This window comes from Talpa europaea (genome assembly GCF_964194135.1).
Source record: "Talpa europaea genome assembly, chromosome: 5".
Classification (NCBI taxonomy): Eukaryota; Metazoa; Chordata; class Mammalia; order Eulipotyphla; family Talpidae; genus Talpa; species Talpa europaea.
The window spans coordinates 70,074,213-70,091,295 of record NC_140071.1 but is presented as its reverse complement, the minus strand read 5'-3'; the positions used below and the strand labels follow the sequence as shown (position 1 = coordinate 70,091,295).

Genomic DNA, 17,083 nt, shown 5'->3' with positions numbered 1-17,083 from the left:
CACCCTCCCGCACATCTGGCCTGTGCCCCAGGTCTTGTATAAATAAAGTAGATCTTTAAAACTATATAAAAAATGGATTAAAGATTTGGACATAAGAAATGAAACCATAAAGTACTCGAAAGAAGATATAGGGGACACACTATGGGACATTTACCCAATGATATATTTGGGAATATAACTCTACCAGCAAGGGAAACAAAAGGAAAAATAAACAAGTGGGACTACATCAAATTTATAAACTTTTGCACCTCAAAAGAAACAATCACAAAAACAAAAAGGAAAATTTTAGTATCAGTCTCATGTACGATTTGGTACATGTGAAAATTAAAGAAAATGAATATTTTTAGAACTAAAAAAAAAATATTGAGGCTTCAGGTCAGGTCCTGACATTAAGTGAAGACACTGTCAAGATTTTCTGGAATAGACACCTTAGAATTTGACACTGGTATAAGATATCTGTGTTTAGTAGTTGCAATTTAATTTCAGGTAACCACTAACTTGAAAAATTTGTTAGCATGCATATTGGTAAGGTACCATAATGATGAAGTAATGTTCAGGTATTTAAAATGCAGAGGGAGACCATTCAACTGGTAGATAAAAAGAAATTTTAATAGTGGCAAAAATATCTTGAGCCCATGCAGGTGAGTGGTTCTCATCTGCCTGTTTCTGACACTGTCAATATATAGCTAATTCATCATGTTTTTTTCTGCCTGACTACTTACAACCTTTTTTATTTTTGTGGGACCCTCGCTGGTGGCCGGGGAACGAACCGGTACTACAGAGGCTGCAGGCAGCCTCGCAGCCCAGTGCTCAACCGCTGTGCCACCAGGGGAGGCCCTACTTACAATCTTCTTTACAAAGATCCTAAATGCAAAAGGAAACAAAGAGAGACAAGTGGTTTCAGCTGAGCTTGGAAGAGAGCCCAGGATCCATGAACAGACTAAGGATGGTAGTCACAGAATTCACAGAATTAGAACAACCTCACTGGAGAATAAGGAAAAATAAGGAAAAGAAATGGACCAAACACAATAAATTATAAAGCAGGGTGAAGAAGTAGAGAAAATGAGAACATGAGCCTCTCCCAGTGTCATGCACCAGCTTTTATCTTGGAAGTTTAGCTGCCCTGAGCCACAGACAACCAGCTTGCTGTATGGCAGATACCCATTTAACATGGTTATATTTTATACAATGCTTCATATTCTCAATGCTCTCTGAGAATGCACCCTCTGGTTTGGCCTTTTTTAAATGGTTCCTTTGCTCTAGGAAGATAGCTCAAGCCAGTGCAAAAGTCTTTTTCTAATTTAACATGAAAATAATGAATTGTGATTGTAATTGAATTATTAGCCAATGAAGGCTGCTGAGAAATGCAGTAAAGCATTTCAGTAGAGCAGTATAACTTATAAAATTATATCTCCCTAAGCAAAAAAGCTCATTTAATGTGCTCCATGAATGTATTCCAAAAAGGCTGATAATTTAAACTTATATTGACATGGCATGTGTTTTCCTGAAGTATAGTATTTGTGTTTGCATCAAAATGAGTAGAACAAAGAATCAACTGCCTTTAAAGGTAGCAAGAATCAAAGGTAGCAACAAAGAATCAAACTGCCTTTACTTGTGGTGAGATCACTGATGATGATGACAATATGATGATCTATATTGTCTATCTCATCAAATCTCAGTAATTATAATGTTCAAGCAGCAGTCTAACAAAAACCATTCAAACAAAATCCTCCTCATTTTTTAAAAAAGATTTATTTATTTATACTAGAACTGGGGTATATGCCAGATGTGCGGGAAGGTGAGAGGATTCACCAGAGCCAGAGTGGGGAACAGAACGGGCACACTGACGAAATACACTGCTGAGGGGAGCAGTGGGCGCAACAGGAGAGGTCCGCTGCGCCATGTGGGACATTCGCCTGCCTGCCGGCCGGCCGGAACTAAATCAGCGCTGCAGAGACTGTGGACAGCTTCACAGCGTGGCATTAACTGCCTGCACCACCAGTGGAGGCCCAATCCTCCTCATTTTTCATGAGCTGAGACATCAATGTCAGTTCTATTCCAATTCAGTTCCTGAATTTCTTAATGACCTTTGCTCTACTAAGCTAAATATAACTATCAATATTTAGCTCATATCAAGGGTAAATACATAATTTATACTTTACTACATCATGATGCATTAAAAACAACATTTAACTTCAAGTCAGAAGACCTATGTTCTAATCTTGACTCTTGCTACCTGTCTAAATTTTAATGAGTCATTTTACCCCTATGAATCGTTTATTTACCAGTTGAGTAGATATAATGGCCACCTCCAAGAGCTTTTGAAAGATTTAATGAGATAAGTAATATGAAAGTACTTCCCCCCCCCAAGTATTCTATTGCTGCTTTAATAAACTATTGTTCTAATACTTATAATTTAAATCTTTCTAACTCAATTCAATACACAATAAATTGTGATAGTAGTAATAAAGGACTAAGAAAAATTCTAAGTTATGAGGTACCACATCTGTTCAATTTATTCCACTTTATTTTCATGATTCCTGGAAGGATTTCATAAACTTTTGGCAAACACTTACATGAAAGGTCAAGTTAATAATTAACATTTCCAACCTCATGCTCTGTGATCTCTTTGTTTTCTTCCTTTTTAAAATTTCCCCATGGGGCCTCCCTGGTGGTACAGGCGGTTGAGCACAGAGCTGTGAAGCTGTCCGCAGACCTCTACTGTCTTACCCACTGTTCCTCTCAGCAGTGTATTTCTGTCAGTCTGCCTGTTCTGTTCCCAGCTCTGTCTTTGGTCAATCCTCTCACCTTCCCACACATCTGGCCTGTAGTCTGGTTCTTGTATAAATAAAAATAAATCTTTAATTTTTTTCCCCCATGACCATCCATTATACATGTGAAGAAAGTACTTTCAATACTCTGATTTTCTCCTCAGTGCTTCATGTTGTGCTACTTGAAATCTGATTCTTTTCCATCTAACAGTCTCCAACCTACTGAATTTTAATCTCAGTATCCTACACACATCCACTCCTCAAGTTTACCAGATTAGACACTTTAACCACTGCATTTCAGAACTGTCCCCTGTCTCTACTTTTGCTGTCACAACCTTTGTTCGGTCCCTACTGTCTTGTGACTCTTATAACTACTATCAACTGGTCTCTTTTAAGTTTTTCTCTCAACTATCTATCATGCTTTGCTGTTAGGGTTACAACATAAATGTGATTTTGCTATTCTCCAGCTTAAGATTATTTATTAAGAACTATTTTTAGGGTCCCTGGCCAGCTGGGATAGAACCCGTGCTGCAGAGGCTGCAGATCGCTTCACAGTGCAGTGCTTAACCCCTTGCACCACCAGGGAGACCCTAAGTAAATATTTTTTAAAAAGAAAAAGTGGAGTCCAAGCCCAGAGGGGGAGCGGGCACCCACAGCTGGGACAGACCTGGTGTGCAGGGGAATGCCTCTCTGCATAGCCATTTTAGAACAGGGACCTTTCTTCAATAAAGACTGCTTGAAACCAGCAGAAGGCTCCCGGGGGAGCCACAGGTGATGGGAAGTGTGCCCACGCCAGGCCCTTTCTGGCCAGCAGTCTGAGCCCAGAGGGGGAATAGGCACCCACAGCTGGGACAGACCTGGCATGCAGAGGAGTGTGTCTCCACATCACCATTTTAGAACAGGGAACTTTCTTCATAAAGACTACTTGAAACTGGCAGAAGGCTCCTTGCGGAGCCAAAGGGAGAAGGTTCCCTGCACAGTCAGAGATGAGCTGAAGGCCTGCACAAGCCTGGTCCCTCCTGGCAGGGAGTTGGAGCCCAGGGGGGATCCAGTGATTTGGAGCCCAGAGTGCAATCCAGCTGCCTCACCTACAGGGAAGTTTGTGGGACTTCAAGACACACTTTGTTTTTAAACACAGAAGGAGGAGATATCCTGTGACAGCAACCATTAACATACTCAAAGTACCACTGCCTCACTAGACATCTGGCATAGTAGTATTTGACTCATTTGGACCGCCAGTTTCTGAAACCCCACAAAGAGCACACCAAAAAGATGCCAGCCAGTACCCGCGACATAGTGTCCCAGTGCATATGGCAAATTAGAAAACAGGTAGCAGAAAGAAGAAAAACTACATGCAACCTAGCAACTCCTCAGGAAAAAGACACACCATAAAAAGAAAACCACCCACCGGATTGCAACAACAGTGACTTGGAAGAACTTCTGCGCCTTCCAGAAAGATAATTTAATATTGCCATGATTAAAAATATGAAGGAAGTCAAATATGACCTGGGAAAAATAATTAATGATCAGAAGAATGAAATTGAGTCCCTAAAGAGGGAAGTAAAAGAAATGCAGGAGATCAAAGAATTAATGGAGGCAATAAAGAACTCTGGGAAAAGCAGTGAAAGCAGAATAGATGAAATGGAAGAACGAATAAGTACTCTTAAAGACACAGAAATAAAAAGAACAAAAACAGAAAAGGAAAGAGAAGTATAAAGGAAAAAGACTGAAGAAAGACTTCAGAAACTATCTGACTCCATGAGGAAAGGAAATATAAGAGTTATAGGAATCCAAAGGAGAGGAGAGAGACATGGGAACAGAAAAATATTCAAGGAAATAATTGAAGAGAACTTCCCAGACATGAAGGAGCTGAAAATAGGGATACAAGAAGCAAGAAGAACAACAAACTTCATGAGAAAAGGAAAAATACAGCAAGACACATAGCAGTAAAGCTCCCAAGAATCCAAGACAAGGAAAAATAATGAAACTGACAAGAGGGAAGAAACAAATAACATTCAAAGGAAAACCAATCAGACTGACATCAGACTTCTCCGAAGAAACACTACAGGCAAGGAGAGACTGGAGGGACATAGTCAACAGACTCCAAGACAACAAATGCCAACAAGAATACTCTATCGCACAAAGCTTTCCTTCCTCTATGAAGAAAGACTAAGGACCTTCCCAGACAAACAGAAACTCTGGAATTTCATTACGACTAAACCCCCACTCCAAAAAATACTACAAGGAGTCCTAAAGCCAGAAGCAACAGAGGGAGAAATAACAATGAAAGAAGGCCAAAAAAAATTATTAAAAGAATAAATGAATAAAAACAGAGGAAAGACAAACACATTGGCTAATACAGATGCTAACATATCAATACTAACCCTAAATGTAAATGAACTAAACTCTTCAATAAAAAGACACAGAGGCACAAGCTGGATTAAGAAACAAAACCCAACCTTTTGCTGTCTCCAGGAAACACATTTAGCTACAGAAGATAAAAATAGACTCAAAGTTAAAGGATGGAAAACAATCTTACAAGCAAATGGACCAAAAAAGAAAGCAGGAACAGCTATACTTATATCAGATAAAAGAGATTTCAAACTCAAAAAGGTAAAAAGAGACCCCAGCGGTCACTATATTATGATCAAGGGGACAATACTTCAAGAAGAAATTACACTCATTAACATATTCTCAACAAATGAAGGAACACCAAAATATATCAGACAACTATTATCATCTTTGAAAACAGACATCGGAGAAAACACATGTGTAGTAGGAGATTTCAACACACCACTATCAACAATGGATAGATCAATGAAACAAAAAATAGGTAAAGACAGTAAAGCTCTAAATAAGGATCTTGAACGCTTGGGCTTAATAGACATCTATAGAACACTAAACCCAAAAAAATCTGAGTACACATTTTTCTCAAGTGCACATGGATAATTCTCCAGGATCGGTCATATACTGGGACACAAGACAAACATCAACAGATACACCAAGATTGAAATCCTACCAACCATCTTCTCCGACCATGAAGGCATCAAGCTAGAAATAAACCATAAAAAGAAGGCAAGGAACTCTCCTACCTCATGGAGATTGAAACCCACACTACTGGAACACCACTGGACTAATGAGGAGATCAAAGAAGAAATTAAAAATTCTCTGAGTTGAATGACAAGGAGAACACCAATGTATGGGATGCAGCAAAAGCAGTAGTAAGAGGAAAATATACAGCAATAGAGGCTCACATCAAGAAACAAGAAAGAGCTCAAAGAAACAACCTAATCTTAAAGCTCAAAGAACTAGAAAAAGAACAACAAAAAAACCCTAAACCAGTAAAAGAAAAGAAATAATAAAAACCAAAGAAAAAATACATGAAATCAAAACTAAATAAAACAATCCAAAAGATCAATGAAACCAAGAGCTGGTTCTTTGAAAAAAATAAATAAAATAGACAAATCCCTAGCCAGGCTCACAAAGGAAAAATGGGAGAAAGCACAAATAAACAGGATCACACATGAAAGAGGAGAAATCACAACGGACACAGCGGAAATCAAAATAATAATCAAAAACTACTATGAACAGTTATATGGAAACAAGTTCAACAATCTAGAAGAGATGGACATATTCTACAATCATGCAAAGCTAGATAAAGAAGAAAAAGATGTAAGAATTATATAAAATAAAATATTTAAATAAAAAAAGAAATAAAGAAAAAAAAGAATTAGAACACCTAAACAGACCAATTACATGCAGCAAAATTGAAATGATAATCAAAATCCTCCCCCAAAACAAAAGCCCAGGACCTGATGGATTTACAGATGAATTCTACCAAACATTCAGAGACAAATTAGTGCCTATCCTTCACAAACTCTTCCAAAAAATTGAGAAGGAAGGGATAATATCAAACATGTTCTATGAATCAACATTATACTACTACCAGAACTGAACAAGGACAACACAAAAAAAGAAAACTACAGGCCAATCTCTCTAATGTACACTGTGATGCAAAAATCCTCAATAAAATTTTAGCTATCAGAATCCAACAATGTATCCATAAGATAATTCACCACGAGCAAGGAGGATTCATTCCAGGGACACAAGGATGGTTCAACATCCGGAAATCAATCAACGTCATCTAACACATCAACAAAAAGAAATATAAAAACCATATGATAATATCAATAGATGCTGAGAAAGCTTTTGACAAAGTACAACACCCATTCATGACAAAAGCCCTTGAAATTCTTGGGATACAAGGAACATATCTCAACATCATAAAGGCCATATATGACAAGCCAACAGCCAGTATCATTCTCAATGGAGAAAAGCTGAAAGCATATCCATTATGACATGGAATAAGACAAAGATGTCCACTCTCACCACTGCTTTTCAATATAATACTGGAAGTCCTAGCCAGAGCAAAAAGACAAGAGAAAGACATACAAGGAATCCAAATAGGAAAAGAAGAAGTTAAACTATCACTATTTGCAGATGATATGATCATATACATAGAGAACCCCAAAAACTCCACAGAAAAACTAATTCAATTAATCAATCAGTTTAGTAAAGTGGCAGGATACAAAATCAACAAACAAAAATCAGTAGCCTTCCCATATACAAACAATAAATTTGAAAAAAGAAGAAACAATAAAAAAAATCCCTTTTATTATTGAAACTTAAAAATCAAATACTTGGGAATAATTCTAACAAAAGAGGTAAAGGACCTCTGAAAAGAAAACTATAAAACACTGTTAAAAGAAATGGAAGAAGACACAAAGAAATGGAAAGACATCCCCTGTTCATGAATCGGAAGAATTAACATTATCAAAATGGCCATCCTACCAAAGCAATATACTGATTCAATGCTATTCCAATAAAAATGTCAATGACATTCTTCAAAGAAATAGATCAATTATTGATGAAATTCATATGGAATCACCAACAACCCCAAATAGCCAAAGCTCTCCTGAAAAAAAAAGAAGGGAATGGAGGCATCACACTCCCAGACTTCAAACTATACTACAAAGCCATAATCATCAGAACTGCCTGGTATTGGAACAAGAACAGACACACAGACCAATGGAATCAAATAGAAAAATCCAGAAATAAACCCACAGATTTATGGTCAACTAATCTTTGACAAAGGAGCAAAGACTATGCATTGGAGCAAAGAAAGTTTGTTCAATAAATGGTGCTGGGAAAACTGGGTCGCTACATGCAAAAGAATGAAGCTTGACCACTACCTCACACCATACAGAAAAATCAACTCAAAATGGATTAAAGACCTGAAACCATAAAACCTGAAACATAAGACCTGAAACCATAAAATACATAGAAGAAAATATAGGTGAAACACTACATGCCATGCACCTCAAAGACATCTTTAGAGACACATCACCCAAAGCAGTGATAGTGAAGGCAAAGATAAACAGCTGGGACTACATCAAATTAAAGAGCGTCTGCACAGCAAAAGAGACAATAACAAAAACAAAGAGAAACCCACCGCCTGGGAGAACATTTTTGCACACAACACCAATGATAAAGGACTGATCACAAAAATCTACAAAGAGCTGATGAGACTCAACAACAACAAAGAAAATAACCCTGTCAAAAAATGGGCAGAATAGCTAAAAAGAAACTTCTGTCAAGATTAAATGCAAATGGCCAACAGGCATATGAAAAATGTTCAACATCACTTGTAATTAGGGAAATGCAAATCAAAACTACAATGAGATACCATATTCCACCAGTGAGAATGGCACATATTAAAAAAAAAAAAAACTAGCAACAACAAATGTTGGTGAGGTTGTGGAGAAAAAGGAACTCTCCTGCACTGCTGGTAGGAGTGCAAACTTGTCCAACCACTATGGAGAATTGTGTGGAGATTTCTTGACCTACTAAACATAGAGTTTCCATATGATCCAGCAATTCCACTCCTAGGTATTTACCCAAATGACACAGAAAAATAAATTCCAAAGGGCACCTGCATCCCTATGTTTATAGCAGCACTATTTACAATAGCTAAGCTATGTAAAAACCCAAATGCCCAAAAATAGATGACTGTATCAAGAAGCTGTGGTACATGTACACAATGGAATATTACTCAGCAATCAAAAAAGATAAACACATGCAGTTTGCGGCAACATGGATGGGGCTAGAAGGGATCATGCTCCGTGAAATAAGTCAGAAAGAAAAAGAAAAATACCGGATGGTCTCACTCATAGCAGGAATTGAGAAAACCTAAATAAGAGACCAGGAAAAAGACTAATCAATGCAAAGTAATAATCAAAATCCATAGGCAACTATAAACCAGGACACACTATGGGGGGGGGTAGGCAGGGGCAGGGAGAGGAAGAACTAGAGTCAAAATAAGGGGGGATACAATTGTATGGGGTCTATAACCAAAATGAAAATGCATACATTGTACAAAGATGAAAAATGATGTAAGAATTATATAAAATAAAATATTTAAAGAAAGATTTACTGAAATACATTTTTAAGGGTAGCAGCGGGGGAGACAGGAGAGGTCTACTGTAACATGTGGGTTAGCTCCCTGGCCAGGTATCAAACTCAGGCCATAGTAGTGGAAACACAGAGACTTGACCCTTAGGCCATCAGGGAGGCCTGATGTTGAACATTTTTTCATGTACCTGTAGGTCACTTGTATTTCTTCTTTGGACAAGTGTCTGTTTAGCTCTTCTGCCCACTTTTTGGTAAGATCTTTGTTTTGTTGTTGTTCAGTTATTTGAGTTAGGTCCTCTGAATGAGCTGATTTCCCTGTCACTGGCATCCCCTACTCTACACCACAACTCCCAGATTCCTTTCTTCACCCACCTTCTGTTCCCTGTAGCATGAATCTCCTCAGTGTCAACTCTGTTTGGGTTTGCACTTTTCTCTACTGACCAAGGGATAACCAATTCCACTTTATCCAAGAGACTATCTGATGGAGCAGTGACCTGTTTCACTCCTCCAACAGTTGTAGCTTGTTGGAACCAGGCTTTGCAGTTCCTTCTGATAGGGCCTGTCCCCTTGGCAGGCCTTGCTCCACTGATTGCCAGGACCTAGTGAGTCTGGATTGCTCCTAGGGCTCTCTGGGGCTTGCTGAGTATGACGGACCCTAACTATTAATGGTCTTGCTAAATTCTGTTGAGGGCTACTGCCAGGTGAGGTTTCTTCTAGATTCTACCTTGGAGTTCGCCAAGGTATGCTGAGACCTATTGTGGCAAGTGTGCTTCCAGATCTTTACTGGGATTTACTGAAGTCTATTGAGAGTTCATCCAGTGAGGCTGTTTCCAGGACCCACTTTGGAACTCATTGTGGTCTACAGAGACCTTCTGGGGCAGGTCTGCTTTCAGTTCTGTTCTGGGGCTTGCAGAGGTCTCTGAGGGTTAATGTTCAGTGCCACTCTGCTCACCTCACCCACCCCGAGCAGGTCACTGCTTAGTCTGCTCCATTGCCTTCTGGGATTCCCCTCCAGATTTTACTCCTGTCATTTCTTTTGACTTTCTTTGAGGAAATAAGCCTGCTCTGTTTCACGAAGTGGCCTTGTAGGTACTCTGTTTCTCTACTTAATCCAACTCTTTGAATTTTAGGATTTGTGAAAAGTCCCTGTATATTGCTGTCTTCAGTAACCTCTCTATCTTTTTTAATCTTCAGATCTGTGTGGCGTTTTGACATTGTGTTTTCTGAAATATTGTTTGAAAGTTAGAAGTAATCCTATAAGTGTTGTAACTTGGAAATGGCTTAAATTCCAATTTATAAAATAATAATTTGGTTATTGATGAAACAAATATAGAAGAATAAGGAGATATAGAAGAATAAGGAGAACCTACGAAAACAGATTTGAATACATACTCTTAAGTTTTTCATGTGATTGTGTGAGGTAGATAGATGGACTATAGATTAATAGTGCATAGCTTTTTATGAAGTTCTGGTTTTATTTTTAAGATTTATTTACTTATGCATACAAGAACTGCTTACAGGCCAGAGGTGTGGGTGCGGGGGCGGGACATGAGAGGATTCGCCAGAGACAGAGTGGAGAACACAACAGGCAGATTGACTGAAATACACCATTGAGGGTATTTTAGTGGGCAGTCAGGAGAGGCCTGCTGTGCCATGTGGGTAGTTCCCAGGTCGGGGATCGAACTCATGCTACAGTGGCTGCTGATAGCTTCATAGGTTGCATCTTAACCCCTTGCACCACTAGGGAGGCCTTGACACTGATTATTATATTTTAGTTGATTGGTGTTAGTGTAGAAAGTATACTGGACTGAGTTAGGCTAACTGATATTTAGTTCAGAACATGACATTATTTAGATATTTTCACTGATTCACATTAATTTTAAAAGTTAGAAAAAAATTGAAAAAGTGAAAATATCAACTAATGATGTTATTTTAGACAAACTAGAAAACCTCTGCTTTAGTTTCTTTATTTATAAAATTAGGAAAAATTTTATGATATGTATAAATTACTTTTATGGCTCTGCAAAATCAAGTCAATGTACTGATGATTGAGACTTGGTGTACTATAATGAGTTCATAAAGAAGTTAGTGTTGTAATAAAATTTCCAATTTAATCCACTTTGAATTCTTTCTGGGTGCATTGATTTTCAATTCTGATTTTTAACAAATTGCAATTTATGTGTATTGATTTTTCTATTCTATTTTGACAGACATTTTCACTTATAGACTGTTTTTCCATGAACAGCTTTGATTAAAAATAGTGCATTTCTGGTGAAGCATTTTTCAACCATGGGTAGATGACACTGATGAATTTTTCAATCCATACTTCAACAAGAGTGTCCTAAATTAGTTACAATTTTCCAGACTTACAAGAGAACAGAAGAATGAAAAGCTGATGCTTTTGATATATTTGGGTGGGCAGGAGTTTTGTGAACTTTCCATTAACTATACTGTGCGGTCTAGGTAATGAGTATTCTGGGGAGTGTCTCCCTCATTGTTCATTTTGAGGATATCTGTTCCTTTCTTCAGTCACTGTAGGTTTTCATAAAGAAGAAAGTTGCCAAACTCACATCTTTTGATTCTGAAAGAACAGTACCTAAATTTTTTTGAGGTAGCATTCATTTAAAATATTATATAGATTTCAGGTGAATAGCATATAAATCAACGTCTGTATATACTACATTAAGTTCAACACCATAAAGGAATGTATATTTGTAATTCAATTCAGTTCTGTCATCTTGAACTTAGTAATTTTATCCAGATTATTTCATTTAAACCCCACATAATCTCTGTAAAGTAGGTTTTGCTATATTTACTTTATAGATTAGACTGAAGTAGGGTACATAAATTACCCTATGTTATGTAGCTGATTAGTGTCATAATTACACACTTACCTCTATTTTTTTTCTAACTCTAAAGATCATGCTTACCATATAAAGTTTATAAGTAAGGATTCATTTCTTCTGCATATAGTAGCAATATGACTATAATTCTATCACCAAATATGTTTTATTTATTACACATTAAAAGCAGAACTCCACTGATGCTCATACTTAAAGGAACTCTCAATATCCAATCTCCTTTTAGTTTACTTTTCTTCCTTTCTTTGTATGTGGCTTTCATCTTCATTGTTGCAAGATGGCTGCTCTACCTTCTGGTAGCGTAGTTGCAGTCCAAGGAAGAAAGAAATGAGCAAAGGAGAAAAGAGTACCTGTTATCTTAATTTATTTTTTCTTAATCAGGAAAATAATAGTTTTTCTGGATGCATATTGCAGTTTACACAATATATCTTTTTGAACAAATCTACAATTATGGCTGTTCCAAGCCTCAAAAATATTTGGGAAGACATTTTTTAATGTCAACTTGTTAAGGTATAATTAATAGACAATAAAAGTCACACTTTTTTGTATACATATACATGACTTTGGATAAATGCATTTGCTTAAATGAGCATTTTGCTATTTGAAAAAAATTGAAGTTTAGTTCTGAAGGAAAACAAATGATATTAGTAGCACTAGGCAGGATTGCCATACTAAAGTTAAATAATGATTTATTGAAATAATGAAAAACAAAATTTCAAATATTGAAGTATCAGTAGGTGGGAGAAGACTTCAGTTATAGATAACCTAACTGAAAACATGAAGTTGGGCAAATACACTAGATCTATTTTTCCTCAATTTTATAATATTTTTAAAGATTTATAATAGGTCATGAATGTATCAAAAATTATGGTTTAAATCAAATGAGGTAATTATGTGAAAGCACATTGAGGTCTATAAAACTCTATTCAAATATAAAAAATTATCTTCTTGCTCATGATTAGAATAGTTCCTTTTTAGATTGCTGAACTTGACTGTCCAGGCATATCACAATTATGAAATACAAATATACTAACGTTATTAATTACCTATAAATCAAAACAATATGGAACTGTAGGCAAAGGCATTTTTGTATTTGCATTCTTATCAATTCCCTTTTAAACTATCTTACTCAATTGGGTAAAAATAGCAATGGATGTATAATTTCTGAATACTATCAGTATGTATGTACATTTATGGTGAATAAGTTCTTATGTGATTTCCCAGTCATATATAATGTTTTGAAAAATAAATCTTGCTAGTGTTCTATTCAATGTGACAAAGTTTTGCCACACTGAATTTTTGAAAATTTGTACTTTCTGCAAAACAAAGCTGTGTTTGGAGTATTTAGGAAGACAATTTTTTATTTGGCCTTTATTTTGTGAATAAATTATCCTTGAAATTCAGCCCTTTCAGTCAGTTTCAAAACATTAAAAAAACAAAACCTAATGTGAGATTTTGGGGATAGTCTAGAACCAGAGCTCTTGATGTTTTGTTATATAGTATCTATGTACAAATAGCCTCATTTGTGTAATAGCATTATTACCCTCAGAGTTTTGTCAGAACACCCTGAACTCATCTTGTCAAAATATGACTCTTTCCTGTAGACATTTATCATAATCGGTGTCAAGTAGTATTAACAGGTCCTCATATAATGCCGCTTTTTCCAACATCAATTAATGTGATGAAAAAAGAGAAATTTCAGTCAATGTAGAATGAAAGACTAGTAAAAGATCTGGTTTCATTTTATATCATTTTGCTTAATAGTTGCAGTTTCTAAGAAATTATTGAGGACATAGGGAGGATTTACTGTACTTTACAGAAAGTAAATGCACTGGTAACACAAGATACTCATTTCCTCTGGGCTATGGTTTTTCATTAAAAATTGCTTGTTATTATTTAACATTAAAGTATTGTTTTATTCATAAAATTTCCAGGCTGGACTCAGCACTGGCTTTGTTGGTCCTTGGGGAAGCTGCCAAATTAAGCATGGCCTGCTTGAAAGCTTTAATGGATTTAATGAGAGATTTTCTTTCCAATATTTTGTCTGCTCAGAATCAGGTAAGAATATTGGTAATTTTGGTGAGCAAAATAACCTAAACAGAAAAAAAAATATATTTTTGCCACTATTTAAATTATATATCATAATAGAGCTTACAATGAGCCTGAATTTTAAGGATACATTTAATTAAATATAAAAGTAAATGCACATTTAATATATACCTAGGATAGATAGATTTTATGCATACTCATGTACACACAAATGCATACTTTAATTTTTTTAACAAACTTGAGATAATGTTTTTATATATGGTCTAGTTAACTCTTAAAATTTTAAAATAGATCATATAAAGCATTGCTGATTGTTCTAATATTATTAAAATTTACATTTTAGTGGGGTTGAAAAAATTTAACCAATTCCCTTGAACAGTGTTTCTAATTATTTTATTTTATTTTATTTTTAAGATTTATTTATTTATGCAAGCATTGGATACAGTCAGAGGCGCAGGAGGGTGAGAGAATTCACTAGAGCCAGAGTGGAGAGAACAGATAGAGTGACGAAGTACACTGCTGAGGGTAGCAGTGGGTAGCAGGAGAGGTCTGCGCGCCACGTGGGACCCTCGCCCGGTGGCTGGGGATCAAACCGGCGCTGCAGAGGCTGCGGGCAGCTTCGCAACCTAGCGCTCAACCACTGTGCCACCGGGAAGGCCCGTTTCTAATAATTTTAAAGTTACTTAAAAATAATGTTGAACTAATATTCTTATACATAAAATATTTACCTTTATTACTATTTCTTTAGAAATGTCATAAATTTAAATTATTGAGTGAGAAACTATGAATTTTCATTTAAAGTTCTTAGGATAGATGTCAAATTCTTCTCCAGAAGATATATATTTTTTGTTTTCCTAAGAAAAAAGAATAAAAGTGACACACACTAGAATTGAGCTTTATATCAAAAATATTTTTCAATGTTATATGAAGTAGTATCTCATCAGATTAATTTGCATTTTATTGAATTACTAATGAGACTAAAAATTTTTTTTCTTAGTATACTCTTTTTTAGCTATTTGATATTTTTTTCTTTGAACTAAGTTGATGTACTCTATTCATGGAAAATCTATTTTTATGAGTCCTTTTTGGAAATAATAGTTTTATTATGCTCTTATAACTACAATATTCAGATATATTTCTTATTATTATCATATTGTTCTTAAATATGTTTTAACATACTTTGATTATCTAATAGCTATTTTTTTCATTTTAGGGAGAAAGTTGCAAGGCAGATGACTTTTCCTGGGTGTGGAATATAGTCTACATATATACAACAATTCTAGCAGAAACCTGCTTGTATGCAGCCACATCTAATTTACGAAAAACTGCTTTAATTGGTTTCTGTGACTGTAAAAGTTTACAGAAAAATATATTTCCCATGGACAAATCAGAAGTACAGCCAGAATTAAGGGAAACAAGTATTTTAGGTCTTTTGGATTATTTCTCTTCAAAAATGTCAGATAATTGTAAGTCAATTAATTTTCAATTTCATTTGTTGAGAATTATTTTTTTAAACAGTTTCCACAATGATAGTAGGGAATGAAATATATGTCACAGTTGTAAAATAACTATGTGTGCTTCATTTTGATTAATTTAAACTTAGGAAAAAACATTAGCACAGAGCAATAATTCTTTTTTAAAATGTAAATTAAAGTTAATTGGAATCTAGAAGCAATTGAAACTTCTAATGGTGACTACTAAATCTTCAATATACCTCTTACCTTGGTGAAGGTTATTCAGAAAAGTATTCATTGAAAAAGGTGTTTACTAGACATAGAATATATTAGAGTTCTTTAAAAACCTACATTCATATAATTCAGGTAATCCTTATAATTCACAATTTTGTATGTTGACAAATCTACATGTACCCAGCCACTGATTATTATAAAGAAATAAAATAGTTAAAAAATACTTGTTTTTCTTTAAAAATTGTTTTATTTTATTGAGGAAAGCACTTAACACGAGGTTTACTCTCGTAACAAAATTTCAAGAGTGCAATTTTACTAACTGTAGGTTAAATGCCATAAATAGATCTTTAATTTTTTCATCTTACTTGACTGGTACTGTTTGCCTGTTTATTAGTAACTTTCCATTTCTACTTTTCCTCAGTTCCTGGCAACCAGAATTTCTCTGTTTGATTTTATTAATTTTATTTAGAAACCTCATATAAGTAAATCATACAGGGGCCTCCCCGGTGGCGCAGCGGTTGAGCGCTGGGCTGCGAAGCTGCCCGCGGCCTCTGCGGCGCCGGTTCGATCCCCGGCTGCTCCCCGGCCACCAGAGGAGGGTCCCACATGGCGCGACCTCTCCTGCCGCCCGCTGCTCCCCTCAGCAGTGTACTTCGGTCCTTCTGCCTGCTCTGCTGCCCGCTCTGGCTCTGGTGAATTCTCTCACCCTCCTGCGCTTCTGACTGTACTCGGTGCTTGTATAAATAAATAAATCTTAAAAAAAAATATAATAAATAAGTAAATCATACAGTATTTGTCTTTCTGTGAATGATTTCATTATTTTGCATAATGTCCTGAGAGGTGATCTTTGTCATCTATGGAAGAATTCCTTTCATTTTTGAAGGCTGTATGATATTGTGTTGTAGGTAGAGGCCATATTTCTCTATCCATCTCTTATTGGGCAGTTAGATTGTTTTCACATCTTGGTTATTGTGAACAGGGCAGTAGTGGAGATAGGAGTGCTCATATCCCTTCAAGATCCTGATTTGAAGTCTTTTGGATAGAGAGCTAGAGGTGGGATTTCAGGGTCATAGCGTACATTTAGTTTAAACTTTGTGAGGAACATCTAAACTGTTTTATAGCAGAGACACCATTTTTTTGCATTCCTACCAGCCATGTGCAAGTGTTTCAGTTTTCTCCATCTTAGCTAACATTTGTCCTTTATTTTTTTAATGATGATCATCTTGACAGGTATAATATTGTT

General features: G+C 36.0%; 1 protein-coding gene across 1 annotated transcript in view; it reads left to right on the top strand.

The window, feature by feature from the left end:
- Window positions 1-17,083, top strand: part of TMEM232 (transmembrane protein 232) — a gene marked incomplete at both ends in the record, with an annotated part of 238,249 nt that overhangs the window by 57,568 nt on the left and 163,598 nt on the right. Inside the window, 2 exons of the mRNA XM_084232951.1 lie at window positions 14,038-14,161; window positions 15,366-15,618. Coding sequence (XP_084089077.1) covers window positions 14,038-14,161; window positions 15,366-15,618 — 377 coding nt within the window. The remainder of the gene's footprint in view (window positions 1-14,037; window positions 14,162-15,365; window positions 15,619-17,083) is intronic.